The sequence below is a fragment of the Cladophialophora bantiana genome, assembly GCF_000835475.1.
Source record: "Cladophialophora bantiana CBS 173.52 unplaced genomic scaffold supercont1.1, whole genome shotgun sequence".
NCBI classification, from domain to species: Eukaryota; Fungi; Ascomycota; class Eurotiomycetes; order Chaetothyriales; family Herpotrichiellaceae; genus Cladophialophora; species Cladophialophora bantiana.
Genome location: NW_015971575.1, coordinates 2,445,288 through 2,470,250, shown reverse-complemented (window position 1 = coordinate 2,470,250; position 24,963 = coordinate 2,445,288). Strand labels below are relative to the sequence as shown.

At 50.4% G+C, this 24,963-nt stretch overlaps 11 protein-coding genes across 11 annotated transcripts; 4 read left to right on the top strand and 7 right to left on the bottom strand.

Moving 5' to 3' along the window:
* Positions 1-459: 459 nt before the first annotated feature.
* On the bottom strand, positions 460-7,376 carry Z519_00903 (uncharacterized protein; the record flags this gene model as incomplete). Its single annotated transcript, XM_016758660.1, has 9 exons — positions 460-985; positions 1,033-2,129; positions 2,176-2,520; positions 2,612-3,786; positions 3,861-4,801; positions 4,848-5,506; positions 5,568-6,009; positions 6,069-6,731; positions 6,802-7,376. The coding sequence occupies 9 exons, from the start codon at positions 7,374-7,376 to the stop codon at positions 460-462; spliced, it is 6,423 nt and encodes a 2,140-aa protein (XP_016625909.1).
* A 51-nt stretch (positions 7,377-7,427) lies between these two features.
* On the bottom strand, positions 7,428-8,908 carry Z519_00902 (uncharacterized protein; the record flags this gene model as incomplete). Its single annotated transcript, XM_016758659.1, has 2 exons — positions 7,428-8,772; positions 8,820-8,908. 2 exons carry the CDS (start codon positions 8,906-8,908, stop codon positions 7,428-7,430), a joined length of 1,434 nt encoding a protein of 477 aa, XP_016625908.1.
* Positions 8,909-8,993: 85 nt separating this feature from the next.
* On the bottom strand, positions 8,994-9,650 carry Z519_00901 (uncharacterized protein; the record flags this gene model as incomplete). Its single annotated transcript, XM_016758658.1, has 2 exons — positions 8,994-9,277; positions 9,377-9,650. The coding sequence occupies 2 exons, from the start codon at positions 9,648-9,650 to the stop codon at positions 8,994-8,996; spliced, it is 558 nt and encodes a 185-aa protein (XP_016625907.1).
* Positions 9,651-10,907: 1,257 nt separating this feature from the next.
* On the top strand, positions 10,908-11,768 carry Z519_00900 (uncharacterized protein; the record flags this gene model as incomplete). The annotated part of the gene is made up of 1 exon (XM_016758657.1): positions 10,908-11,768. One exon carries the CDS (start codon positions 10,908-10,910, stop codon positions 11,766-11,768), a length of 861 nt encoding a protein of 286 aa, XP_016625906.1.
* Positions 11,769-12,277: 509 nt separating this feature from the next.
* Positions 12,278-13,123, bottom strand: Z519_00899 (uncharacterized protein; the record flags this gene model as incomplete). Its single annotated transcript, XM_016758656.1, has 3 exons — positions 12,278-12,652; positions 12,884-12,979; positions 13,046-13,123. The coding sequence occupies 3 exons, from the start codon at positions 13,121-13,123 to the stop codon at positions 12,278-12,280; spliced, it is 549 nt and encodes a 182-aa protein (XP_016625905.1).
* Positions 13,124-15,073: 1,950 nt separating this feature from the next.
* Positions 15,074-15,439, bottom strand: Z519_00898 (uncharacterized protein; the record flags this gene model as incomplete). Its single annotated transcript, XM_016758655.1, has 1 exon — positions 15,074-15,439. The coding sequence occupies one exon, from the start codon at positions 15,437-15,439 to the stop codon at positions 15,074-15,076; it is 366 nt and encodes a 121-aa protein (XP_016625904.1).
* Positions 15,440-15,489: 50 nt separating this feature from the next.
* On the bottom strand, positions 15,490-15,906 carry Z519_00897 (uncharacterized protein; the record flags this gene model as incomplete). The annotated part of the gene is made up of 1 exon (XM_016758654.1): positions 15,490-15,906. The coding sequence occupies one exon, from the start codon at positions 15,904-15,906 to the stop codon at positions 15,490-15,492; it is 417 nt and encodes a 138-aa protein (XP_016625903.1).
* Positions 15,907-16,927: 1,021 nt separating this feature from the next.
* On the top strand, positions 16,928-17,557 carry Z519_00896 (uncharacterized protein; the record flags this gene model as incomplete). Its single annotated transcript, XM_016758653.1, has 1 exon — positions 16,928-17,557. One exon carries the CDS (start codon positions 16,928-16,930, stop codon positions 17,555-17,557), a length of 630 nt encoding a protein of 209 aa, XP_016625902.1.
* Positions 17,558-17,836: 279 nt separating this feature from the next.
* Positions 17,837-19,104, bottom strand: Z519_00895 (uncharacterized protein; the record flags this gene model as incomplete). Its single annotated transcript, XM_016758652.1, has 3 exons — positions 17,837-18,726; positions 18,781-18,943; positions 19,000-19,104. The coding sequence occupies 3 exons, from the start codon at positions 19,102-19,104 to the stop codon at positions 17,837-17,839; spliced, it is 1,158 nt and encodes a 385-aa protein (XP_016625901.1).
* A 366-nt stretch (positions 19,105-19,470) lies between these two features.
* Positions 19,471-22,245, top strand: Z519_00894 (uncharacterized protein; the record flags this gene model as incomplete). The annotated part of the gene is made up of 3 exons (XM_016758651.1): positions 19,471-19,488; positions 19,542-19,654; positions 19,710-22,245. 3 exons carry the CDS (start codon positions 19,471-19,473, stop codon positions 22,243-22,245), a joined length of 2,667 nt encoding a protein of 888 aa, XP_016625900.1.
* Positions 22,246-22,935: 690 nt separating this feature from the next.
* Positions 22,936-24,819, top strand: Z519_00893 (uncharacterized protein; the record flags this gene model as incomplete). Its single annotated transcript, XM_016758650.1, has 1 exon — positions 22,936-24,819. The coding sequence occupies one exon, from the start codon at positions 22,936-22,938 to the stop codon at positions 24,817-24,819; it is 1,884 nt and encodes a 627-aa protein (XP_016625899.1).
* Between the last annotated feature and the right edge of the window lie 144 nt (positions 24,820-24,963).

The following is a 24,963-nucleotide window of genomic DNA, read 5'->3' as shown; positions in this document are numbered from 1 at the left end:
CTTCCTTGCATTCCTCAACCAAATTAACTACCCAGTTAACTGGCTAGCCAATTACCCCCCACTAGTGATTCCCTAGTTCTAACGACCCGCGGAGACCAGTGGGCCTGCGGACTGCTTCGCATCGATAATGATTTTTCTAAGAGGCATGGAAGGAAAGCGGGAGGACTGGCTTTTACTCAAACATATTTTTATTGTCATATGATTTTCTTTTTCTCTTTTTTTTTTGTCTTGGATAATTTTCTTTTCTTCGGCATATTTCCAGGGCAATGGTGGACACAGCTACCAACGTGAGCATGGCCATCATAGGCCTTTGTGGTCCCTCAGCAAACTTTTCCTCACCCAAGCATTCCATCCATGGACTCCTCCAACCATCTGAGTTAGACCAGTCGGATAGAAGCGAAACCAACCTGGTCTTCGTGCCTGAAACCTGCGAATAGTCGCTACACCACCCAACGCAATTTATTCTGACTCTGCAGTCTCCGACTCTTCTGTCTCATCCTCCCCATCAAGACTCAACTCTTCCGTATCCTGTACTATATTTTCCTCCTCATCTTCTTCGAAATTCTGTCTCCGCAAGATCTGTCCATTGAGAACTCGTCCCATATGAGTATGCGTCCACTCGATGCCTGCCCGCCGCATATCAATAAATTCCTTGTAGTGCTCGAAGGAAGAGAAGTACAACTGACCCGCGAAGGGGCCAAGCAGGGCCACCGCTTGCGGGGTGATTTGTCCAGAAGCGGTGTTCGCTGGAAGCTTGCATATATTCAATGCATCGAAGGAAACCACACCTCGAGAGGTACGAGCTTGATACATATGCATGGTAGCCCAGGTTGATTCCCGAATCGATTGAAAAAACACGTCAGCTTCATGCGGGCTGATGATGATGAGCCGTTCTATTTCTGAGGTCTTCACGACCCACTGTACTGGTCTCAAGAAATCATCTTCAGGGGAATCGTCCTTGTTCTGGACGGTTCGCATGAAATCTCTGGTCACCAAGACATGGGCCGGAAAATCTCGATGATAATAAAGCACGAGGCGGGTATGCTCCAGGATCTCGAAGCACGGACGAAGCTCAGGGGACCAGTGAGAGGTGTCCCGTTTCGAATGAAGTCCAATAGTCTCTGACAGTGTTGAGGGACGGCAGGCCAAACCTCTCGAGGACGTTGCACCTCCCTCTCTTCTTCAACTTCATGCAATATTTCTCGCTCTTGTTCTTGTGTGATTCCACTGTTCTCGAACTCCACCACATTAGTTCGTTCAAATTCTGCACGCAGATATTGGATCACAGAGTCTTGTGACTCTTCTAAAGTCGGTTGAAACGGCAGCTCTGCTCGGTGAGGTCCGCTCGCACAGTACAGCTCAGACACAGGACGCCACTCTTGTTCTCGAATAGTGTCCAGATACTGCTCGGGCTTCGTAATTTTTCCATCGGAAGAAACGTGACGATCTGCAGCAAGTCGCCGCCGTGAGTGCAGTAGACCTTGAGTTATGTACGGTGGGTCTTGCTTTTTCCGAGCAAGACAAGACTCGTTAATTGCCCACCGAACAACATGTAAGCTGTCAAGATTTCCAAATGGATCTTTGGTAATACTTCGAATTGCTTGATCAACCTCTGGAGGAGCGTAGAATCTGACTCGCTGAGAGACAGCTAGATTCCTCATCCGCATACAAGCTTGTACCAGATTATCTTTCAGGATTCCAGGTCCCAAAAGAACAGCGGCGGCAAAGTTATCTGGGAGCAGAAAGTCTGTGCCTCTTGTATGAAATTGGTCGAGAAAGATCAGACAGCTTTTCAGCTCGTCTTTAAAGATGGATGATGGAAGTCGTTCGGTTGAACCGTCACGACTCAAGACCATCTTCTCATCGTTGTCCGAAAAGAATATTGTTGCCATCTTTTGGGGACTGATCTGCAACCATAAATGGGCTATTTCCTTGCTTCCCTCCAGCATTTGAGCTCCGACATCGATAATGACGTCGACCGGTCCGTCTGCAGTGATACGTTGCAATAGCTTCTTAGTTACGAGACGCTGACCAGACGGTGATGCAGCACAGAAGTACTGCCGATTTTCGTGTCGTAGCAGCGTGCTCAGAGTAGAGGCCGTGATGTGTCTTAATTCCGGAAGATCCTTCTGCACGATTGGTATTTTGCTGTCACAAAGTTCCGCTGAAGCCCACCGTGAGAACTCCAGCGTTTCTACACAAGTCCCAAGCCGAGGTGGATAATTTGTATCGAAACTGTTTTGCTTCTGAAAGGTAGACGACATGTCGGAGGAAGAAATTGATCAACCCACTATTGTAACAGAGATGGTCATACAGAGTATCAACACAAGAAGCATCGTCTAGGTTGATAGAGTTTACTTTGCGATATTTGCCCGGGAGACCAGAATGTTTCATCCATTTACCATAAGCATCGGTAGGGTCTGGCAATCTGAGCAAAATAAGGAGACATCTCCTCAAATCTGGGCGAAGGATGCCGGTGTAGTAAAAGGAGAGCGCGGTCAGGATGATTGATGCATCCGGCTGGGCAAATTCAGCACTGGGCGATGGAACTGATTTTTGCGCGATATGGAACTGCGCTTAAAGCCCGAGTCCGATCCTGTCCATAATTTACCTTCCAACGTTTGCGAAGAGTGTGGCTCAGTATCTGGTGGGAAACGAATCCTCTAGCGACGTAGACCAGATCAAGTTTAGCAGAGCTCTGAAAGTGTTGAGCCACCAATTCCAATTGCGCGTCTTCGACGTCGACATTGAGGATGAATGAGCCGATGGCCTGAAGAACATCCGGATTGCAGTGACCGAGAGAAAGGCTTAGAAGCTGCCCATCGACGATGGCCGTGGCAACTAGATTTGCCACTGCGGCTGTGCCGTCTTCACTAAGCACTCTAACGTGATGGAACGAGCCCCGTCTTTGTATTTCGACTTCAATGGCCTTTGGGAACTCGGTGTAGAGCGCCTTCGCTTTCTTCTGAATTAGATCCAAGATCTCCAAGGAGACATTCCAGCGGTCCGGCGCTCCCGAAAGGAGGTTTGCTTCCCCGTTCGTGTAAACAATCTCGTATGCAGGCCTTAACAACTCTTCAGATTCATCGAGGACATCTCTAGCATTGAAATCGAGCCACTTCTGAACGCGGATGAGTTCAGCAGCAATATGGTGTGTGTCCGCTGCCAGCTTGTCGATTCCCATAAGACCAAACGAGTTCAGATACTCGGGTAGAGTAAGAAGTATTCCTCCGGTTTGACGGCACTCCTGATACAGACTCATTAATCGCCGTGGTGTTTCCGCAGTTGGAGTAGTCTGTCTCGAGAATGGCAGATAGTAGAGGGTTCGTCCCGCCAAGCCTGCAAGAGATCGTGATAGAAGTCGGAGCATTTCCTGTGCGAGAGGCTTCAGAACAATAACCCGAACTAGATGTGAGCCTTGAGCAAGTGCCGTTACCACTAGGTTCGGAATTACACTTGTCTTTCCCTCGCCCATACTCAGTAACACGGTCCCATTTTCCGGTTTGAGCAACTCTTTTGCCACCTGAATCTGGACTGGACGAATAAGAAAGTTGTTCTGGCATTCGATTAGCAGCCAGTCAGGCCGCTTCTCAGACGACCATGTGGAATGCGCAGGATTTATCAACTCATTGTTGAGAGCGAACGCATCCTCGATGTCGAGAAACTTCTGTAATCTTTCCACGCGCTGAGCGGCTGTAATCTCTCTTGCAAACTGGAGCAGAACGGGCATCCAACAAGCAGGTACTTTCTTCGATGCTCGGCTGAGAGGAGCTGGAGTAAATCTAACTCAGAAACCTGAGGCCAAATTTTAGCGGTAACCAGACCCTGACAGGAAGGAAGGCGTGGTCGTAAAAGCGTACATGTTCGAGCTAAGACATAGGCAATGTGACCTCTAGACTCTTCGAGCTTTTGAGTCAGAGTCTCGCACGAAGGCACCTTCGTCTTCGGTTGGGCTTGACCCGATCGGGACTGCATGGTTTCGATACTGTTTCCCAAGAATTGCCCATACTCGCGGACAGCTACGGAAGAATCACAGGACAGCTCTTCAACAATATCTTCTAGATCCTCCCAGCTAGAACGAACTTGGTTAGACTCCAGAAGTGTAGGAATCACCTGTTGAGACACCAATTGTGACAGATCGCCGTCGAAGCCCGTGGGACTGCTCTCGTTGAAGTCAACAACGGTGATTGGCGTCATGGCCATGAGGTCAAGCAGCGAAAAGTGCATATCTTGAGGCGAGAAACAGGTGGTGTGCTCAAAGTCGACAATAGTGTCAGAAATATCCGGGCTAGTCCTGCTGGTGCTGAAAGCTTTCAGCCTCCGATCATAATCTTCCAAGAGTTGCAAGAAAAGGTAATTCTTGTGCCACACTGCAAACATCCCATCCAGAAGCGCTTCTAGCTCTAAAACTTTGTAGTGATCCAGGCCTTGCTTCGCCGGCAACTGAACGGTATCACACGGCCAGGCTTCGCGCAAAGCTTCTAGGATTGATTCGTGCTGAGCTGCCAGCTCTTTTTGAAACCGTAGTTGCTCTTTTGCGATTCCGTCTTCATCGACTTCTGAAGTTTCGCTGGGGATAAATGATTGCTCACATTGAGAAAGGAGCATCAAAATCTCCTTGCGATTGAGTGTATACCCGTCTCTCAAGTCGTAGGAATCGTGTCCGGGAGCCGCCAGATCCCTGAGCGCGGGTGAGATCGCGAACGCGAGGAGTGCTCTTAACTGTTCGCCAATGGCGGGCTGTTCAAACGCTAAGAGCGACAGAACGAACATGAGACTCTCCTTTGAGGTAGAGGCCGATCTGCAAAACCCCATTAGGGGAGGAAAGATGTCTTTAAAGTCCTGACCTAACAGACTCGAGAAGGAGTTGAATGTAAAATCCTTGTTGAACCCACTGACTTTTTTGCCATGTTTGTATCTTGCTGTTCCAGGACGTATCAACACCGAATGCGGGTTCCGAGGATTCCACAACGTCAGCCATGTCAGCTGACGCGCGAAAGTTGCAATCCAACCCTTGATCCCGCGAGCAATAATCCTCGTCATTCATAGGGTGAGACATTGATGCCACAGATTCGCTTGGGAAAAGCTTGCGTGTTCGGTGATGAGATCTATCCAACAGTCCAAAGTCTCCCTTGTACGGTATGGCAGTCACATTGGCATCAAACAACCAATCTGCTTTCATGTTGTGGGCGATAATTTCATGGACTGTTCCAAAGAAGATGTCGCGTTGAACCATAGCAGGGAGAACATTGTCGAAAGTGACAGTCTGCATAGTCTTGAGATGAGGCGGATAGAATTTCCGCCCTAGAGTGAATTGAGCTATCAAAGACAATATAGCTTGCGCACATTTGGAAAATAGTTGGCAGATGCGACAGACATGATCTGACAAAGCGGTCAGGCTCTCCTCAGTGCCAGTTCTGCCAGTCAGATAATCAGATTTTGGAAAGCTGGTGATGGCATGCGGGTATGCCTCGTAAAGATGGGCTTCCAGATCTTGGCTGACCAACTGTCCAAGTCTAACATCAACTCGGAATTGAGAAAAAGTTACAGAATTAGTATCGTCCAACCGGACTCGAGCAGATATATGAGGAGGTGCTGCTGTTATGCTTTACGTCGCCGTGTGGAATAAGAAGTGTTCTCAAGTTCGATCCTGCAATCTTGCTCATGATCCGCAAAATCAGACGAGACTGGAATCCATGCAGAGTCCCTAGTTCTTGGTCAAAATCAACAAAGGCCGAAAGCTCTTTGCAAACAATTCGACCTTTGAAGTCGACGAAAAAGTGCAAATTATAGCGGGGGAGCTCAATCTCGATTGTTGTGGTTTGGCAGAACATGACCACGATATGAGATGACTGTTCAATCGGCCGTAGGGCGTTACAGATGATCGAGCCAACTTGACTGTGGGTATCTATCAGCTGCTTCTGGTTGGCATACATGCATGTCTTGGACTCTGACTTGACAGCAGTGATGAGAGTCCAGTCAGATCCATCTGAGCGGAAAGGTCGCTCCCTAGAACGAAAGTCCACTCTCCCGTCCTTCAAAGACATCCAAGGAGTAGTATTCTCCACAATTGCTCGTGGAATATCTGCTCGAAATGGTCATGCTGGATTGCTTCGAAGGTCTCATCGTTGCTCTGCGAACAAATAAGAATGACATTACCACGTATGCCAAAATAAACTCGATGGCCGTGAAAATCATCTTTGGACACATACTCCATGTCGTCAGTATCAGCGGCAAAGACATCGAGGTCAAGTTCTCCAAAGATAGAGTGGGAAAGAGGGCTGGATGTGTACTCAGTTGGAAGCTGAGAAATTGCCTGACCAGAGACGAGGCTACCCGTGACGAGATTATAGTGCACGACTTTAGAAGAAGCCCGATTCGAGATCCAGGAAGAATCATCTCGGTGTACAAGCTGCCACTTGTCGGTGAACATTGCAGTTGCCCAGAATCTCTTGATACCATCTGTGATTGCTGACTCGTTGAGCTGAAGGGCTACTAGGAGATGCTTCTCGTTTCGCCGCCCAAGACACGCATCATTCAAAAGTTCCGTTTCATTCTTGGGACCTTCTGTGTCAGACTGGGACTTTCGATGTGTGTGTAGGTGGACTGAAGCCTCTACATAGTCCGCCACAGCATCATGGTCGGAGAACATCGACGGCTGGGCCTCTGTATCGACACCATAGGTGCGGCGACAAAGAATACAAACAGTCAAGATCTGATGTGACAGATCTCTGAGAATAGAGTTGTCAGCATGAGCGTTATTTTGATCGGCGTAGAGCTTGTTCATCTGGCGTATCCAACCTAGAGCGGATTGGCGAATCTGGAGAACAAGTGCAGCGCGTCGCAATTTCAGCAAACGATGACAATGACAAAGCCTTAAGAGCCACCCCAAGCAATATTGCCGCAGCCGCTGCTTCTTTGAAGTTGGCTTCGATTTTCAAGAACGCGTTCTCCAGGGCATCTAGTAGAGAATTACTGAAGTGTTCATCCTCCCATACAATCTGAGATTCGCGTAGATAAAGCGGCGAAGCAAAGCACGCTGTGCCCACTTGAGAAATAGCGTAACGAAACAGCAGAGCTGTTGCAGGTGAGTTGAAGTCAATTTCAGCGGACAAAAAGGCTCCAAGAAGATTGAATAGTTGTAGTCTTTCTCCAGACCTTAACGATCCAAATAGCACATATTCATGAGAGCCCATCTCCGAAGGACATCTTGATTGTTGTGAGATGACCCGATTCTGCGTATGACTGGTGAAGTTGACATAGTCATTGAGACTTCCATCCGAACCAGCAATGAGCTTAGTATAGCAGTAGCGGTGCAGCGAAGGAATCGAAGTCTGTCCTGCAGTCCAAAGATCCACAGTCAAGGTATCTCTCATTCTCGGATGGAGGCCGTTACTGACGAAGACTGGATCAACATTCAATGACGCTCAGAGGTAGTGCAACTGGATCACAGGCTTGACCGAGGACGTGAGAGTGACACGTCTATTTTTGCGCTGGACGCATTTCTCAAGTGGCACGTATGATAGCAATACCTGCTTAGAAGGCAACCCGGTAATGTTTCTGTCCCTGCCCATATCGTGGAGTAAGAAAAATGTAGCGTCCCTCCAGGAGACAATCGACTCGGGAGGGACGAGTTCAAAGATGACAGCTTTGCACATTGTCTCGTCTTCTGGGAGCGGCCACTCGTGCTTCGATATGTCAATATTCTTAGCACTCTTCTCCTTCGCACATTTGCGGCAAAATTTGTCATGCCGGGGCCTTCCGACATATTGCTTCCCATGCCTGTCCACTCTTCGAGGGGTGAAGATGCCACATTCCATTTCTTCAACTTGTTTCATGAGTATGTCAAAGTCTCTCTTCTTCCGTTCCCACATTTGGAACTTGGCTCTCCACGCTTGGTGGGCATCTTGTTCGACCCGGGTGCGCGAATTTTGTAGGTCAGAAGATTGGTCATAAAATCTAACAGCAAAGTATTCCGGTGACGGGTCGGCGGAGAGCGAAGGATTGTTCGAAGGGCACCGTGACTGTCGCGATCTGATGTGATGTTCGATTTTGGAAAGTCTCTCCAATTCCGTTCTGTTACGGAGAAGAAGTGGCTCAAATAACTCTACGGAGAATTCCGGTGGATACGCGTATAGGAGCGGATGTATGGTACTTACAATGGAGTCCAGTGCCACCCACAACTCGAACAGCGTGAGAAGCATAACCGACATTTGTTCTACACGTGACTGGTACTTCTTTTTGGCCATAGCATAATATTTCTGCATCAGTCCAGCGAGGGAAGAACTTGCAGATGAGGTCGACATGTTGGCAGCTAACCAACTGCTGAGGCACTCCTCAACCCATAGCTCAAAGTCGACAAGACAAAAGAGTATGTCTTCCGTGCGTGTGAAGATTGAAGCTTCCGGCAGTTTTCGCTCTGCTAAGACCACTCTAGCGGATGATGGAGGAGTGTAAGGGGTGATCGAGTAAGTAAAGGCTTTCTGAGAGCGGCCCCAAGTGTTGTCCAAAATAGAGTGACTATTCTTCAACAGCAGTTGATCCGATACTTTGTAGAGAGGCACTGGTGGAACGGTAATTGTGTCTCTCTTGATGGTCTCGGGCCACTGACGTCGAATGCTGTCATCTATGAGGTTTAAGGTCGTATCGACAGTGTTTTGGACAAAGCCAAAGGTAGACGATCCCAGTTTGGCATTTCGTCTGGCTAGTTTCACACGTAGAACGTGAAGAATATCAGGCTTAGAGTCGATGGCGGCAATATCAACCGCTACCCTAGACAAAAGGAATAGCATGAAGTTTTTGTAATGTCAATTCCCTACACCCTCAAGGTCTGCGTTGATGAGGGCGATCTGAAGAGCAACTCGGGCAGACAGCCAAACACCTGAGCGGCTCCAGAGCAAGTGGGCATCCTTCCAGCAAACATCGACGTGAACACGTTTGCAAATGGCGACACTTGACGCGGCCTTTCCGCAAGCACCCAAAATGCTGAAGAGTCATTCACTGACAGCTCTCGGGTGGATGGATTGGCGCTCCTCAACCACAATGTTGTCTCCCTTCTTCGTTTTTTCCATAGCCATCCTCAATGGTTCAACAGACAGCATGTAAATTGCATTTCCAAGTTCCTTAATAAAAGACTTATCAACGAGTCTCTCTTTCGACAAGAAGGCCGCTCGTGCTGGAAAATGTCGAATCAGCGCATCTTTTGCATTCACGACCGCATTAGTCTTGGCAAGCACCTCGAAGCACTCGAAGACGGCGCCCTTTGGTCCGTTTCTGACTAGGATCGCGACATTCTGAGGCTAGACGTAGAAAAACAAGACGCCTAAGGCTGGTTAGCAGAGAATCATGCATTATGATCCATCGGGGTAGCACTTACCATCTTGACAGATGTTTTCAAGAGTAGTGGTGATGATGTTGCGGCATGGAACACCCCGATCATAGACCTCAATCCACTTGTCTAATGAGCGTGATAACTGCGTCCAGATGTGGCGTTCATTGTTGGGTGCAGGAAGGGCATGCGAGAAATCACGAGCAGCGTGTGAGATCTCTTTGAGAAGATTATCAGCGCCTAATTCGTTGTAATGTTCTTGAGGCAGTTTTGGAGGTAGGAAAACATGTTCAAAGATGAAGCTCACAGTCTCAGTTCTCATCGCGCCTGTACAAACCGCTGACGGAGAAGCAGCAGGACGCTGCTCTCCTCGGCGGTAATGAGGAAGACTTGAGGTTTTGAACTGGGCTAGGGATTTCGGGCGAAGGGGCAGATCAAGGCGTTGACCATGAAACAAGGGACTTGTCCAAGGGATTGATGTGTGCGTGAGACTGGGATACGGAAGGGAATATTGAAGAGACTGAATTCAGGGTGAGGTTGATATGAGGTAGGCTTGGTAGGGTAAAAAAAAAGAGCTCTTACAGTGAATCGATATCAGGTGAGGCAGAAAACCTCTTTTTTGTCAGTAAAGCTGGCTTCACACCCTTTCAGCCGCATCCCTCTCAAAGCCCATCTGGTGCCGGTTCCGCTTTCTCAAAGGTTTACTGTTCCGCCAGCAGGCAACTACTCCGGAATTTGATATACGGTGCAGAAAGGCGCATCTTCCGGACCGAGACCTCGATGGTGATCGTCCGCAGTGCTGCAAGCGCATGAATGGAGGCTGAATACAGATTTCTTGCAGCCATTTGGAAGACCCTGCATGATCGGTATCTTATGTTTCCAGTCATGAGTGCTATATTGCTACAGGTAATAGAAGAGACGAAGTATACGGGTTACCACCCCCAGAATGATGTCTTATGTCTTCGATTGCCCGTGAAAAACGCCATGGCCGGGACACCGAAGGTATTGCTTCTCTGTGCGCAATCGGTATTAAGTTTATTGAGGTCTTGGTTATGTGATTTCACCGTGGTAAGGGCGATGAGGTGCCGGAGCAGCAATTTGTATGAGGCTGCTAAGGAAATGGTGCTGAGGCATTTCTGATAGTTTGATGATGGCAGCTCCAATACGAAATGTCCCAAATCTCAGGAGTCGACGTTGGTGAGGTTGGATTTGAGCTCGCAACATGAGGCTTGATCTGGTTAAGCGTGGTCGCCACAGTATTTGTGGCCAAGTAAATCATTGGTGGAATGGCTGTGGCTGAGCACTACTATACGAGCTCTGATTGGTCGGGCATCAAGGCACTACAGGTGCCGATTACTCCGGGCAGGCGCCATCTATACGATATACGTCACCTCGGTCAGTATCAGCGTCTGAGCCTCAACTCAGCATTCGCATTTCTGTCGCGCCTCTCACCTCCCTCACTGCTCTCACTTCTCTACAAATCTTCCCGGTTCCGAAGGCAACAAGGAGTAGGATTTAAATCTATCGCTCCTCTGATTCTGATCCCTTTCCACCTTCGTTTCCTACTATCACATCCACCATGTCGGCGCCGCCAGAACCTCCGCCAAGCTATGACCAGGCCACAGGCTCATCCACCACAGCATCCTCCAAACCTCAGAAATCATCACATCTAGAAGTGCCCTCGGCAAAAAATGGAATCCCAACTGAAGTCCGTCGCTCCATGGAGGACCTCCAGAGACCTCTCCCCGAAGGATGGGTGAGGCAATACGATCCCAAGGAGAACCACCAGTTCTTCGTAAATACCAACGTCGACCCACCGAAGTCATATTGGGAGCATCCTTTGGATATCCCTGAAGTCCTGAAGAGCCTGAGTAGCGAAGAGCGTGAAAGACTGCAAGAAGAAGAGGACAGGATGAGAAAGCAGGCAGCACATACCCCAGATCACTCTGAAGATGAACACTTCCCGCCAGAACTCCCCGCACGACCTTCGTCCTCACAACAAGCGGCCGCCCAAAAGAAGAGCTTCGGCGAAAAGCTAAAGGACAAAGTCACCGGTACAACACACGAAGAACGTGTACGCAGTCGCGCTCAACGAGCAGAAGAAGAGAGACAATATTACGAAGCACACATAAAATTGCGACAAGCAATGCAGCGAGCACAAATGACAGGTCAACCTCAATTCTTCGCCAAGGACAGAGACGGCAAGAACGTCTACATTGAGCCTCCTGGGGGTCCAGGCTATGGATATGGCGGATATGGACCAGGTGGTTATGGCGTTAATCCATACGCAAGCGGACCGTACGCAGATCCCAACGCCAGATTTATTCGACCCGGTTACCCCTACAATCGTCCATACGGTGCTTATCCAGGCGGAGGCTATGGATTACCCATTGCTGGTGGTTTGCTCGGAGGGTTATTGCTCGGTGGGTTATTGTTCTAAGCTTGCCTAAGAACTCATCAATATGGTTATTGGGGGGCTGTTGGCTACTGATACCGACCGGAATGAGGATTATGAGTTTCAGCGCTGTTTCTTCACATCGATATCCTACCTAGCAATGTCTTCTGCTTATTACCATTGAACGATCGATATCCCTTACACGCCTCTATCAGTATGCTCTTCTTCATCAGTGTTCATCTTTCGCTATTTATCCTACATAGGCCCCTCTCTTTCTTGCTCTCCATATCTCCACACCTTACCTTACCTCACCCTGTAAGACCCACGACACTCTTTCTGCCGCCGTCCGAACCATCTTTTTGGTTTACCAACCGATTCTTTCACGTGTGGCCTTCCCTGGCCATGGACACCGTGCCCTCGTCAGGATGCCCGTGACCCAGTGCATGCGCACCCACCAAAAATACTCGAGGAGAAAACAGCAAAGCCGCCGCCGAACGAACAGGTAAATTTCGCAGGAAAAGCTACACATGAAAATCTCACCAACCACCGCCCGTTCACGAGTAACTGCAGCTCACGCAAGTCGCCGGTGCATTAAGCACCACTTCCGTCCCGTCGTCATCGGTCGAAGCCGATCCCACCGAGGTACCAACACACGACACATCCCCGTCTCCTAGGTCCGCGCTCCCCGTATAGAACGTGCACTGTGCGGACGAGAACGCGCCCTGCGACGAACTGGTCACGTCGCTGGGGATTAACACCGCGCTCTTGAGTGGGGAAGAGTCAAACGTCCCGGTGCCGCCTCCGGTCAGTGGTCCTGTAGGATCGCGGGAGAGTGAGTAGGGGACGGAGATAGTGACGGCGCCTCCGGACGACGTGGTCCCGCTGCCGACAGTGATGGAAGTCAGACCGAGAGGTACGTCACCGTCTTGCTTTCAGAAGGGTTAGCGAGTGAGTTCCTACCAGACTTGTTCGTTGGGAGGGGAAGAAAGTCGCATACTCGGGGGCGCACCGTGGAGATAGTACAGTCTGCTCCCTGTGGATCGCCTTCAGGAAGATTGCAGTCGTTTTGTAACGGTGTCAACTACGGGTGGGAAAGTTATAGCTGTATTTTTGCGCGGCGGGGAAAAAAATCATGATCAACAGCAGAACAGGGGACTTACACGGGGGCGCAATATTGTGTTAGGATCGGTTATTGCACAGTCTGCCGCCAGAGGATCCCCCTCTGGGAGATTGCAGTCATTTTGCAATGGTGTGAGCTATAGAATTTTAGAATCTCAGTTGGCAGGACATGATGACAAGAAGATCGCTTGCAAGATACATACACGAGCATTCAAGGCCGCGGCGGACACCTGGAGTACCTGAAAAGCCAGGATTGCGACAGTAGACACCGGAAGCTGCATCACTGGCGCTGGTTCGTGTTCTTTCTGTGACTCTATCTATAGACTGAAGTGATATCCGGGTGTCGTTCTTGGTCTTAATCCCTTCCTTTGTGGCAGTTGTGGTGCGAGCTGGTTTTTGTGGGTGTTCTCCCAAGCCTTTGGAGAGCTTGCCATGCTTCTATACTGTGGAGGGGTCTCCGTCCGCCGTCGATACAGGATCCTATAATCAAACGCGGAAGGTTCGGAAGATGTCTAACGAGCGAATTGGAGATAGACGTCTATGAGAACAGTCAGAGGTCATAACCATGGTTTCCCCATTCGCATATCTTCGTCAGCCTCATATTGCCTCAACGTAAGCGGTGACGGCCATTGAGCAGAAAGGCCTTGCCGCTCGGAACGATATTGAAGGGTTCGCACGAAAAGGACCAGTTCCTCGAGCTCTCAGCAGCTGCGAGCATGCAAACCTCTCGGATGAGAAGCAAACGGTGAGTGCCGCGGTAGCAAATTTCTACTCCATCTGGAGATTGTTGGCGAAAGAGCTGCCTGCGGATGTGAGTGAAAGTGTCAGCAGTTCTGACAAGTCCGACCGGTAGACTCGTATTCTTTTCTATGCACATAGTGTGAACAGTCTAAATAATAAAATCGGAGTCTTGCTTATTCTCAGCAAAAGTCCCAGTAACCCAAGGGTGCCAAGCTGGACAAAAAGAGCACAAGGCTGAAGCTCCTGACGCCACCTTAATTTCCAGCACATTCAAGGTCAAAATGAGCCAGCAACGGCGCTAAAGGTCAAAGTGGTATTCCGGCTACGGATGAAAATACAAGATGAAGGATTACCCTACCGCCTCGCTATCTACCTTGGTATCCAAGAGACTCTCCCACCCAGACCGGGCTGATTGTCGCCGACCCGTTCCATATGATGGCGATTCTTCCGCGCACATTTTCCGCTCGTGTTGTTTCTCGCCGCTTATCCAACGAGCCTGTTGATGGCATTTAGTATGCTAGATCGGCTGGAATCGGAACTCCAAGTCGAGTCTCACTCAGTGGCTGTGAGAACATTGATTTTCGCGGGTTTCTCTCAGTACACAGCGTAATGACATTTCCGATCACTCGGGCCATAGGTCCAAACCTCTCCGATGTACTCTACTCGGTCTTCCCAACAAGCCCGGACACAGAGCCCCTATCTGCTGTCCCACGATATGGTGTTGTGTGGCACCGGCTAGTTGAGATATAGCTGTAGAGAGCTACATGCCGAAACCTTTCTACCCGATATCTTTGCCATCAATAAGCTATGCATTGAGTAGACTCAGTGGCGTGGCAATATGTGCATCTTGGTCCGGCGACTGGGAAATGTGAATTCCATCTGGAGCACTGCATGTCGTCATAGAGTCTTTGTTTCACGTGTGGAATCCAGATGAAATCCCTCCGCAACAAAATTTAAGGGAAGCGAATTGGGATATTAGCATATGAAAGAGGTGTCGATCCTACAAGCACAAGACCAGATGCTCATAGAGGTGCCTTTCTTGATCTGCAGGATTGGTTCCAAAGTGGACATTCACTGGAGTGCGCTCATGATGTGATAACTCAAGAATACAACACTTTGCCTCTAGCACGAAGACTCCACCAGTATGCCACTTCAGGACATGCTTCCGTCTGCTGAGCGTAATGGCCTCTGTTCGATTTCCCTGAGTCGAGATGTTGAGTCGGGCACCTGCCTCTCCGTCTGCACAAGAGGTATGTTGAAGGCAGCTGCGGTGTCGACTGGATTCAGAGTGGGCTTGCCTTTGAGAAGCCAGAAGCCCCAGAGTGTTGGCGTGATCATCAGAACGGTTGTGGTCATTGCAACTAATGAGGCTGCCCAATACCGATAGAGGATTTGGTACCGCAGAACAGGCTCATCACGCTTGTCACGCACCTGTCTTGCATCGAGGCTGGGAAAAACATCAAATTTTTCAAGCGATCACGTAGCTCCGTCTAGACAGCAGTGAAGTTGTTATTGTAATCAAACATGCTCCACAGAGTATTCTCGCAAAATCTCGGGCTGGTGACAGGATAAGGACCTAATGCGCCCCATCGGCTGGGCTCATAACTTCCTTCGGTAAAAGGGTCATAGTCACAATCAAGTTTGGCGGTATCCGGAAAGGTAGTCTCTGCCTGCCGTCCAGTTGCATTTGTACTCCAGGCACTGCCGTTCCGCTTCCATTCCAACTCAGCGTTATACACAGCCAGCAAATAATGCACAGTTCCACCGAATGTGTTGGTGGGTGACTCGATTTCTGAACGCCCAGGAAGGTACGAGATGGGCATATCGTTTAAAAACGTACTCTTAGGATCTAGCATGATGCAGTTGAAATCCCCGATGTCATCCTATGGGTTTTTGGGCGAGGTTTTTAGTACAGCATTTGGCCCTCGTTGAGAGCAAGGCAAAATCTGAACGGGGTCGCGGCGCGGAACGTGCAACGTCCTCCATGGTAGTGATCCACACAGGTCTGAGAAGTTTTCAGGTAAACTGTGAAGTTGAATATATTTGGTGTGACAGTGTTCCATTCTATTTGACTTAAGAAGACTTTACCAGAGAACGGTTGGTTGTCGTGGTTTTTATGGTCGAAGTCGTATGTCTCGGCTTTGCTATCGGTGCAATCAGATTCAAACCCTGTGCTATTAACGTTGACGGTACAATTGCCAGTTTGGTCGTTGGGTCCACAGGTGCCGTTGACAATGCGACGTAGAAGAGGTGGTTTCCGTTCTCGAAGGTCATATTCGCAGGGGGGATGTGATGATGCCACAATTGCGGGATCTGAAGCCATATTTCTGATTCGACTTGAGGTACCAAGTAGAAGCTTTAATCTCAGAGTCGCTTACCGTGAAACACAGAGAAAGAAGAGCTTGACTTGATGTTCTACGGGTCGAGTCGACTGTTTATTCCACATGCACTTACTGCAAGAGCTCCAGCCAGACACCAACATATCTCCTCTCAGCGTTTCAACACCGTCATGGTGGTCCTATCGGTTTCGTGCAGGCGCGCCTTTCAAAACAAAGAATTGGTCAACTCGCGCCAGTGGCAGAGGAGAGCTGCCAGCCTCATAAATTCGCGGCATCATTATGACCAAGTCGAGGGACATCTTTCATTGGGTCTAGATCTTGTGGCTAGCCGGGCCGAGTCAATACTTCGAAAGGGGAAATAGGCATTCAACGAGGGAGGCGCCTGGTAAAGCGCTATCAAGCTTTGAGGCTTCAGGGGTATGCTTCTCAATTATGGGCGCCCTCATGCAGCCTCACTGACTAGTACCAAGCCGCTGCTGCATAGAACAGGCCGCCACAATCATAATTGAGGGTCAGAGGCGAGCAGAAGTACGAACAAGACTCGAGCGAGATGGTATGCGTATTACAACAAAAGAAGACACAATAGAAGAAGTGAAAGTGAGACAGAGAGAGAGGGAGAGGCAGATGCCCCCCTTGTCCCCCTCTTGCCCCCTTCGCAGTTCGTTTTATTGGCGGATATCGGCGCACCTTCCTCGTCAAAACTTTGTTTGATATCGTCTGCATTGGGAGGTATTCATAGCAGAGGCGACCAGCACGACAACGAAGTACAGTCAAAGTACAAAGTAAGCAAGCTAAAGCAAAAGAGCTGTCCTTTAACTGCCCCTCAATCTCCTAGCATAAATATTCTTGTTCAGTTCCAGGCCGCTCGGTTCTCCACAACTGCGCTCTCTTGTTCGCCTGCACTGCGGTCTTGCCAAAAAATGGGCGACTACACGGCCTTTTTCTACGGTATTTTCCCTCCCCTTCCTCGCTTCACCCTCTAAACAAGGCACAAAAGGAACGCTCATGGCGCCCGGCGTCCTCCATCGGGTCATCCACGGAACACATACTCCCGAGCCATGGCAGAAAGACCTCATCACTGTGCGTCCAGCCATGCTGCAGGACTACCGTCGACATAGAGTCCGATACGCGGATTACCCTGCCATAATACCTCACTCCGGTTCTAGGGTACGTGGGAGCGTGGTGACTGGACTGACACAGGGTGATATCTATCGGTTAGATATTTTCGAAGGCAGTCAGTACAAGAGGGATGTGGTGAAGGTCCAACTCTTGAAAGACGTGGAACTAGACCAGGCGGCCCCCGAACAAGAGAGGCAGCACCCCGAGATCCTGGAAGAAGTCGATGCACAAACATATGTCTGGCTTGAAGGTGAGGAGACGTTAGAGCCCCAAGAGTGGGATTTTGAAGCATTCAAACGAGACAAGATGCGTGCGTGGATGGGAATTGAAGAGGATGATGATGTCGAGGTTGATGAGGGCTTTGCTGATGTCGACAGAGCTGTTGCAGAAGAGGATTCGCGGCGGACACAGGAGAAGGGCCAGGGCAATGGGATGAACACAACTGGACATGACCCAATGGGTGGGAGAGGGGTGAACGGCCATATCACGCAACAGTTGAAGGAGGCAGCCGTATAGAATTCGTCGCAAGGCATAGGGTCAAGGATAGACTCGATAGACCACAAGGCGGCACAGCCAATCCAGATAGAATTAGATGAAGTTTGCAGGAAAGGAAACATCTGACATTAGAAAGGTATTTTCGTAGCAATGCCAACCTTAGAAAGAGCTCCACGCTTTGTGTACACCCACGATCCCGGAGCACAGCACCGGAAGCGAAGAATTGCCAGAACCCTTGCTTCTGGCCCATCTTAGCCAACCACCCGGTCAAGCCTGCTTCTTCAAGTCTCGCGCTCTCGCCTAGCGGCGACCATGGCTCCTCACGGCACTGCCTTGCATCTGTTCCAGTTCCTGCTCCAACTGCTTGATTGCAGCATGAGTTGCCTCCAGGTCCTTGTTCAGGCGGTCTCTTTCACCAATCAACTTCTGCTCCCATGCCCTGAATCTCTGTTCTTCCACCTTGACCTGCTCGGTAAATCTCTTCCTGAGTGCTTCTTCCTCTTCCTTGAACTTGGGGTTGTCCAATTTTCTTGGCCTGGCCTCGCCAAACTTCCTCGTTTCCATTTGCTGCGCACGGTAGGCCTCGTAATGGTTCTCTTCAGTGGTGTGGATGAGGTCGAGCATGTGGGTTCGGATGAGGATCGACCGGAGTTTCTTGAAGTCACAGTGCTCTTCATTCTCCACTTCGGCCACACCCCAAGCATACTGTCGGCCCTTGACAATGCGACCATCCGAAGTCTTGACATCCTTCTCACTGCCAATCACAGCAAATGGCATAGCTGCCATAAGAGCACGAGCATGTTGTGCCGCGGCCTCGTCATCATCTTCAATCGGGGGTTGGTAAATCTTGATGCCTTGGGCTTCAATCACAGCTCGAATGCGATGCTTGAAGCGGGCTAGGTCAGCCGGGGAAAGGGTGTCAGCCTTTGCAACAACCGGGATTAAGTTGACGCGTGTGCATAGCCGCTTCATGACTTCAATATCCAAGGGTTTCAAGGTGTGGCCGGTGGGTCGAATGAAGTAAAGACAAGCATGGACACGGAGATCAATCTTGTCTTGTCGTCGGGGCTGTTGCTCTTGCAACATGTAGGATTCATGCTGGTCGTCGAGGAATTCGATGATGGGCATCCAGGAGTCGCGGTTATTGACATAGTCACCAAAACCAGGGGTGTCAATGACCGTGAGACGGACTAGCAAAAGTCAGCGCGGTCATACTCAATGGATGCGCTGTATTCGAAGTGTACCTTTGAAGAACTTCTCCTCCAGTTCGGCCTTTGTGATTTCGATCTCCACCGTCTTATCAACTTGCTTAGCATGTCGTCTCTTGTGATCTTGATAGTTCTTGATGGTTGTAGAGAAGAGAGTGTTGATGAAGGTGGTCTTGCCCAAGCCCGACTCGCCAGCCACCTTAATGACAATAGTTAGCATCCGCCAGACAAATCTGAGAAGACATTCAGTCCTACCATGATGGTGAAAGCAGCGCCTCTCTTTGCGACGATCTTGTGTCGCTGGTTGGGCAGATTGGCAATGCCAATGGGCGATGCGGACTCCGCTGTTGCTGGAGCCATCTTGATCGCAGGTTCTGACGAGAAAGAATCAAGAAAGAGAGACCACGAACGAGAGGCGAGGACAATGAGTTTGGATGCAGAAACGATGAAGAGGTGAAGGATGAAAGGCCGCAGTCTCAAAATGACAAGGTGGTTTGTGGTTAGGGGTTTCCCTCGATTGACCCTTCGAAAAGTGCACAGTCGCGCCCCTGAAACGCCAATTTTCACTAGCGGCCTGCCCCAGATCACGGCGTGCGCTTGACCTTAAACTTACTAGTTCCGGAGAAAATCAATCGTTTCTCCGATGACTTTTTTTGAAGCCGCAGTTGAAAATTGGGAATATGCACCGTACACATGCGCCAACCTGGACTACACAGTCATGAAATAATGAAGACGGAATTCAAGGTACGTGTCACGGGCACCATGGCCAATCCTACCGCTCTAACGGACTGTTACAGTTTTCCAACCTCTTGGGTACTGTTTATCGTCAAGGCAATCTCGTCTTTACTCCAGACGGCAACTCTCTGCTCTCGCCTGTGGGCAACCGCGTGACTGTCTTTAATCTAACAAAGTGAGAATCCTCGTTGGCGTCAAGATCGACTCTTTTCTAACAAGTCGCTTGCCAGAAACACCAGTTATACTTTCCCTTTTGCCCACCGGAAGAACATCACCCACCTTGACCTTTCCCCGGATGGGAACCTTCTCCTCACGATTGACGAGGATGGGCGGGCAATACTGTCTATTTTTTCTAGAAGAGTTGCAATCTATCATTTCTCCTTTAAATCGCCGGTAACATCTCTGGCATTCTCTCCAGACGGTCGTCATTTCGTCGTGGGACTGGGAAGAAAGATTCAAGCGTGGCAGACGCCTTCCACGCCCGGCGGCAATGCGGATGGAGACCTCGAATTCGCCCCGTTCATCTTGCACCGGGAGTATGGTGGTCATTTTGACGAAGTTAGACATCTCAGCTGGTCGGGTGATTCGCGCTTCTTCCTCAGTGCATCCAAGGACCTTACCGCACGAATATGGAGTCTCGATCCAGAAGAAGGTTTTGAACCGACTGTGCTCTCCGGCCACAGACAGCAAGTCAGGGGCGTCTGGTTCTCTGCCGACCAAGAATCTATTTTCACAGTGAGTGAAGACGGAGCTCTCTTCCGCTGGGAGTATGCGTCCAGTCAACAAGGCGAAAACGACGAGTCGATAGAGGCGGCTGATGAGAGATGGCGCATTGTAAAGAGGGACTATTTCATGCAGAACGCAAAGCTAAAGTGTGCTTCCTACCATCCCTCGACGAATTTACTCACCGCCTGCTTCGGCAATGGCCTGTTTACGTTGTATGAGACGCCATCCTTTTCAAACATCCATAGCCTGTCAATGGCATCCTCCCCCATCTCGGCAGTAGCCACCAACAGCACGGGAGAATGGCTGGCCTTCGGTTCGTCCAAGACCGGTCAATTACTTGTCTGGGAGTATGCTTCTGAGTCAAACATTCTCAAGCAGTCTTCACATCTTGACACGATGACGACTTTGACTTATTCTCCAGACTCCAGCCGCATCATTACCGGGGCCGATGACGGACTGATCAAGGTTTGGGACGTTTCGTCTGGCTTCCACATAGCAACATTCTCGGAACACAACTCTGCTGTCACAGCCTCTGCGTACTCTAAAAGAGGCAACATCCTTTTTACTTCATCTCTGGATGGATCAGTCCGTGCCTGGGATATGTTGAGGTATCGAAATTTTAGAACTTTCACCGCGCCTCAAAGGCTCTCCTTCTCTTGCTTAGCGATCGACCCTTCTGCGGAAGTCGTCTGCGCCGCATCACACGACTCTTTCGACATTTATCTATGGTCCGTCCAGACAGGGGCTCTTCTGGACCGCCTGGCAGGCCACGAGGGACCAATCTCTACTCTCGCATTTACTCCTGACGGGCGATATCTCGTCTCGGGATCTTGGGACCACACCATACGAGTATGGTCTGTGTTTAATCGCTCACAGACGTCAGAAACGCTGCAGCTCATGTCGGACTTGCTTTGTATTGCAGTTCGGCCTGATTCTGCGCAAATTGCAGCCTCGACACTTGATGGACAACTCACCTTTTGGAATGTGAACACTTCGGTGCAAGAGTCTGGTTTCGATGGTCGTCGAGACGTCAGTGGAGGTCGAACGTTGACCTCTCGACGTACAGCAGCTTCAACGCCAGGAACTAAATCATTCAACTCTATTGTGTATTCCGCGGACGGCAGTTGCCTTCTTGCAGCAGGAAATAGCAAATACATCTGCCTGTACTCAGTTAGCACACTGACGCTGATCAAGAAATTTACAATTTCTATCAACCTGAGTTTAGATGGGACACAGGAGTTCTTGAACTCTGCAGCAATTATGTCCAATGGTCTTCCCAGAGACATGCTTGATACAGAAGGTGAAGCAAGCGATCTTGAAGACCGAATCGACCGAAGCCTTCCAGGCGTGAAGCGCGGCAGAGATGCTACAGCTAGGGCTATTCGCCCAGAAATTAGGGTCGCCGATGTCGAGTTTGCGCCAACCGGAAGAAGCTTCTGTGCAGCCAGTACCGAAGGCCTCTTGATTTACAGCCTTGACAATGTGGGAATGGAGGACTTTGACCCCTTCGATCTCGACATCGATGTTACTCCGCAGAATGTTCGAGCTATCCTTGCACAAGACGAACCCGACTATCTCAAGGCCCTTATCATGGCATTCAGACTGAACGACAAATCTTTGCTCCGACATGCTTATGAGTCGGTACCCTATGGATCCGTTTCGCTACTTGTGCGTGAACTACCTAGGGTGTATCTTGGAAAACTGTTGATGCTAGTCGCCCAGCAGATGGAAAGCAATCCTCACTTGGAATTTGCACTTCGTTGGCTAGGTGAGATACTAAGTGTTCATGGCCGATACATCAAGGAAAGACATGGCGAATTCGCTGCTGAACTTCGCTCAATCCTTCGCGGAGTCGACGGTGTAGGGAGAACAGTGCGCAGTCTCAGCGAGCGAAATGTGTTTGAGATTGATTTCCTGTGCCAACAGCCTAAAGGCAACCAGAAGTCGCCGCCGGAATTGTTGGAACAAGACGCCCACATCCCAAATGCAGAGATGATCAACGCTGAGGATGATGAGGACGGGTGGATCGGCTTGGATTGAGCACTACTCTCGAATATTGTTTACGCAGTGATACCCATGAGCATGGTGATACGAACAGACATAGACGACCTCAAACGAGCCAGCGGCAATTAGTGAAAGGGACATAGACAATCAATACTACTCAACCTAGTCCAAAGCATCCACCATCCGCCGAAAGGAAATCGCACAAGTCGGAGATGGGTTCTTGTTTTGTTCTTGAGGCCAGTGCTTACAAAGAGTCAGTCTAATTATTATTGACATACTCCTTGTTGAGACCATGCCGTTTCCACCACCGGACGTAAGTAAAGGGTATCTCGAGGAAAAGACCTGCTCGGAATTTAATACAATGACATGGTTGTTATCCCGGAATCCGGCGGCCAGCCGTCTGATACCTCATCAATCGTAATCTTTGGACCGCGGTTGCCCGTCTGTATTCCATCCCAACCCAGGTTGTGCTCCATTGCCATGGTGAATTCGTTTCGAAGCTAGACGGTCCGCCTGGGCGGCTGAGCGGGAGTTGTGAGGCTGTAGCCCCTTTTCTTGTGCCGTCCTCGTCTGGCTAAAATGCGTTAGCGCCTTGGCATTAGAGTACTTTTCAATTTTCCTGCCGTGAACAATAAGACGTATATTGAAACATGGCATAGCACAAGATAAGAGAAGGAACTCTTTCCTTAGATTCAACTCACCCAGAGAGTAACGAGGCCTGCTACCATGAAGAGCGATCTTCCAGGGCGCCAGGGGAGCCTTCGCCTACCCCTTGACCCGGCGTGGACGTCCGAAGATGAATACATACAGTCGGTGTTGAGCTTCGCAACGAGCTCTGACCTCTTTCGAAATCTCTGTGGCGGAGTACATATTCTCGATTTTCTCACGCGAGAACCGGACCTCTACACGACGGTCCTACCGCTGGAATGGCGCGACTGGTTCGACAGAGTGGACATTGACGATGTGCTTGATCTACTTCTTCGACCCGAGCTGCGAGACTCTGCCGATGTAGCAGCGTCAGCACCCTCGAATCTCAAGCAGACTCCACCTTCAAGTCTGCTGGACTATGTACAGACGATCCGGAGACACTGCCTCCAGCGGCAGTTTTCTCCCGTGTCGGACAACGTCGCAGACATGCCCAGACAACTGTCCGTCGGCATGAAAACCAAGAAGATTCACGAAGTCACGAACTTCGCCGCATACGTGGACAGGCTGTCCGAGGACGTCTGCCAGCGGTTTCAAGAGCCGATTTCAGTGGTCGACTTCGGCTCGGGCCAGAATTACCTTGGTCGGACGCTGGCGTCGCCGCCCTACAACAAGCATGTGGTAGCGATTGAAAGGAAACACCACAACATTGCCGGTGCGAGGATAATGGACGTGCATGTGAAACTGGCCCAGAAGGAGAAGATTATGCGCAACAAGAAGGAGTGGAAGAGGCAGATGGCACAGAAGAACGACATGGCTACTCCTGTACCTTCTCCCACCATCCCTCCTTCTGAGGAGGTCGATGCGGAACCCTCGCCTGCGCCAGATCCGATGTTCGCTGCGGCAAAGATTCTAGACAAGGACTTCGATCCCGAAAAGGGGTCTATGACGTACATCGAGCACGACGTCCAAGACGGGTATCTCGAGAATATTCTTTACCCGGCAGATCACAGTCAAGGGGAAGGAGAACAAGCCCCGTCAGAGAATGTCGATCCTTCAACGATACCAACATCTAGACCCGTGACCGTGAGCAGAAAACCCAGGGCCATGGTGGTATCGCTGCACTCGTGCGGCAATCTGTCCCACCACGCGCTGCGCTCCCTGACGCTCAACCCCAGCGTCTGCGCCGTCGCCATCATAGGCTGCTGCTACAACCTGCTCACGGAGCGGCTGGGGCCCGCGACGTACAAGCTGCCGCGGCTGCGACCGAACCACCCGCGCCTGGAGGCGACTGGCTCGGCGTACGACCCGCATGGGTTCCCTATGTCGCGCACGCTCGAGGACTTCTGCCACGCCGACGCCGACGGAGACAGCCAGCGGGGGGTGCGGCTGAATATCACGGCGCGCATGATGGCCGTGCAGGCGCCGTACAACTGGGGGCCCGAGGACAGCGAGGCCTTCTTCCGGCGACACTTCTACCGCACGCTCCTCCAAAAAATCCTGCTCGACGTGGGCGTGGTCAAGCAGTGTCCTGACCCCGGGGCCGCCGTCGCGGGGGGCAGCATCACCGGACGCAACGAAGCCGGCACACCCCTGATCGTGGGCTCGCTGCGCAAGTCATGCTTCGCCAGCTTCCGCTCCTACGTGCACGGCGCGCTGGCAAAGCTAAAGAGCGACCCCGTCGACGGCGCCATGATCGCGTCCCTGACCCAAAACATCACCGACAACGTGGTCGACGACTACGAGCAGAGGTTCCTGTACGCGAAGAAGAACCTCGCGGTCATCTGGAGCCTCATGGCCTTCAGCGCCGGCGTCGTCGAGAGCATCATCGTCGCGGACCGCTGGCTGTTCTTGAGAGAGCAGGAGGGCCTTGTACATGACTGCTGGGTCGACATTGTTTTCGACTACAAGCAGAGCCCGCGCAATTTTGTCGTCGTGGGTATCAAGAAGAAGCAGGAAGAATAGGACAAAGTTCGCCTTTTATTTCAGATATTCGGGTGGTTCTTGTTTTTGGCTTCTAATGGAGTCCGATCTAAATAGCTAGGACGTGGGGCGTGTCTAATCCGGCTGACAGAACGGGAGGGATGCCACAAAAACCAACGAGATCTC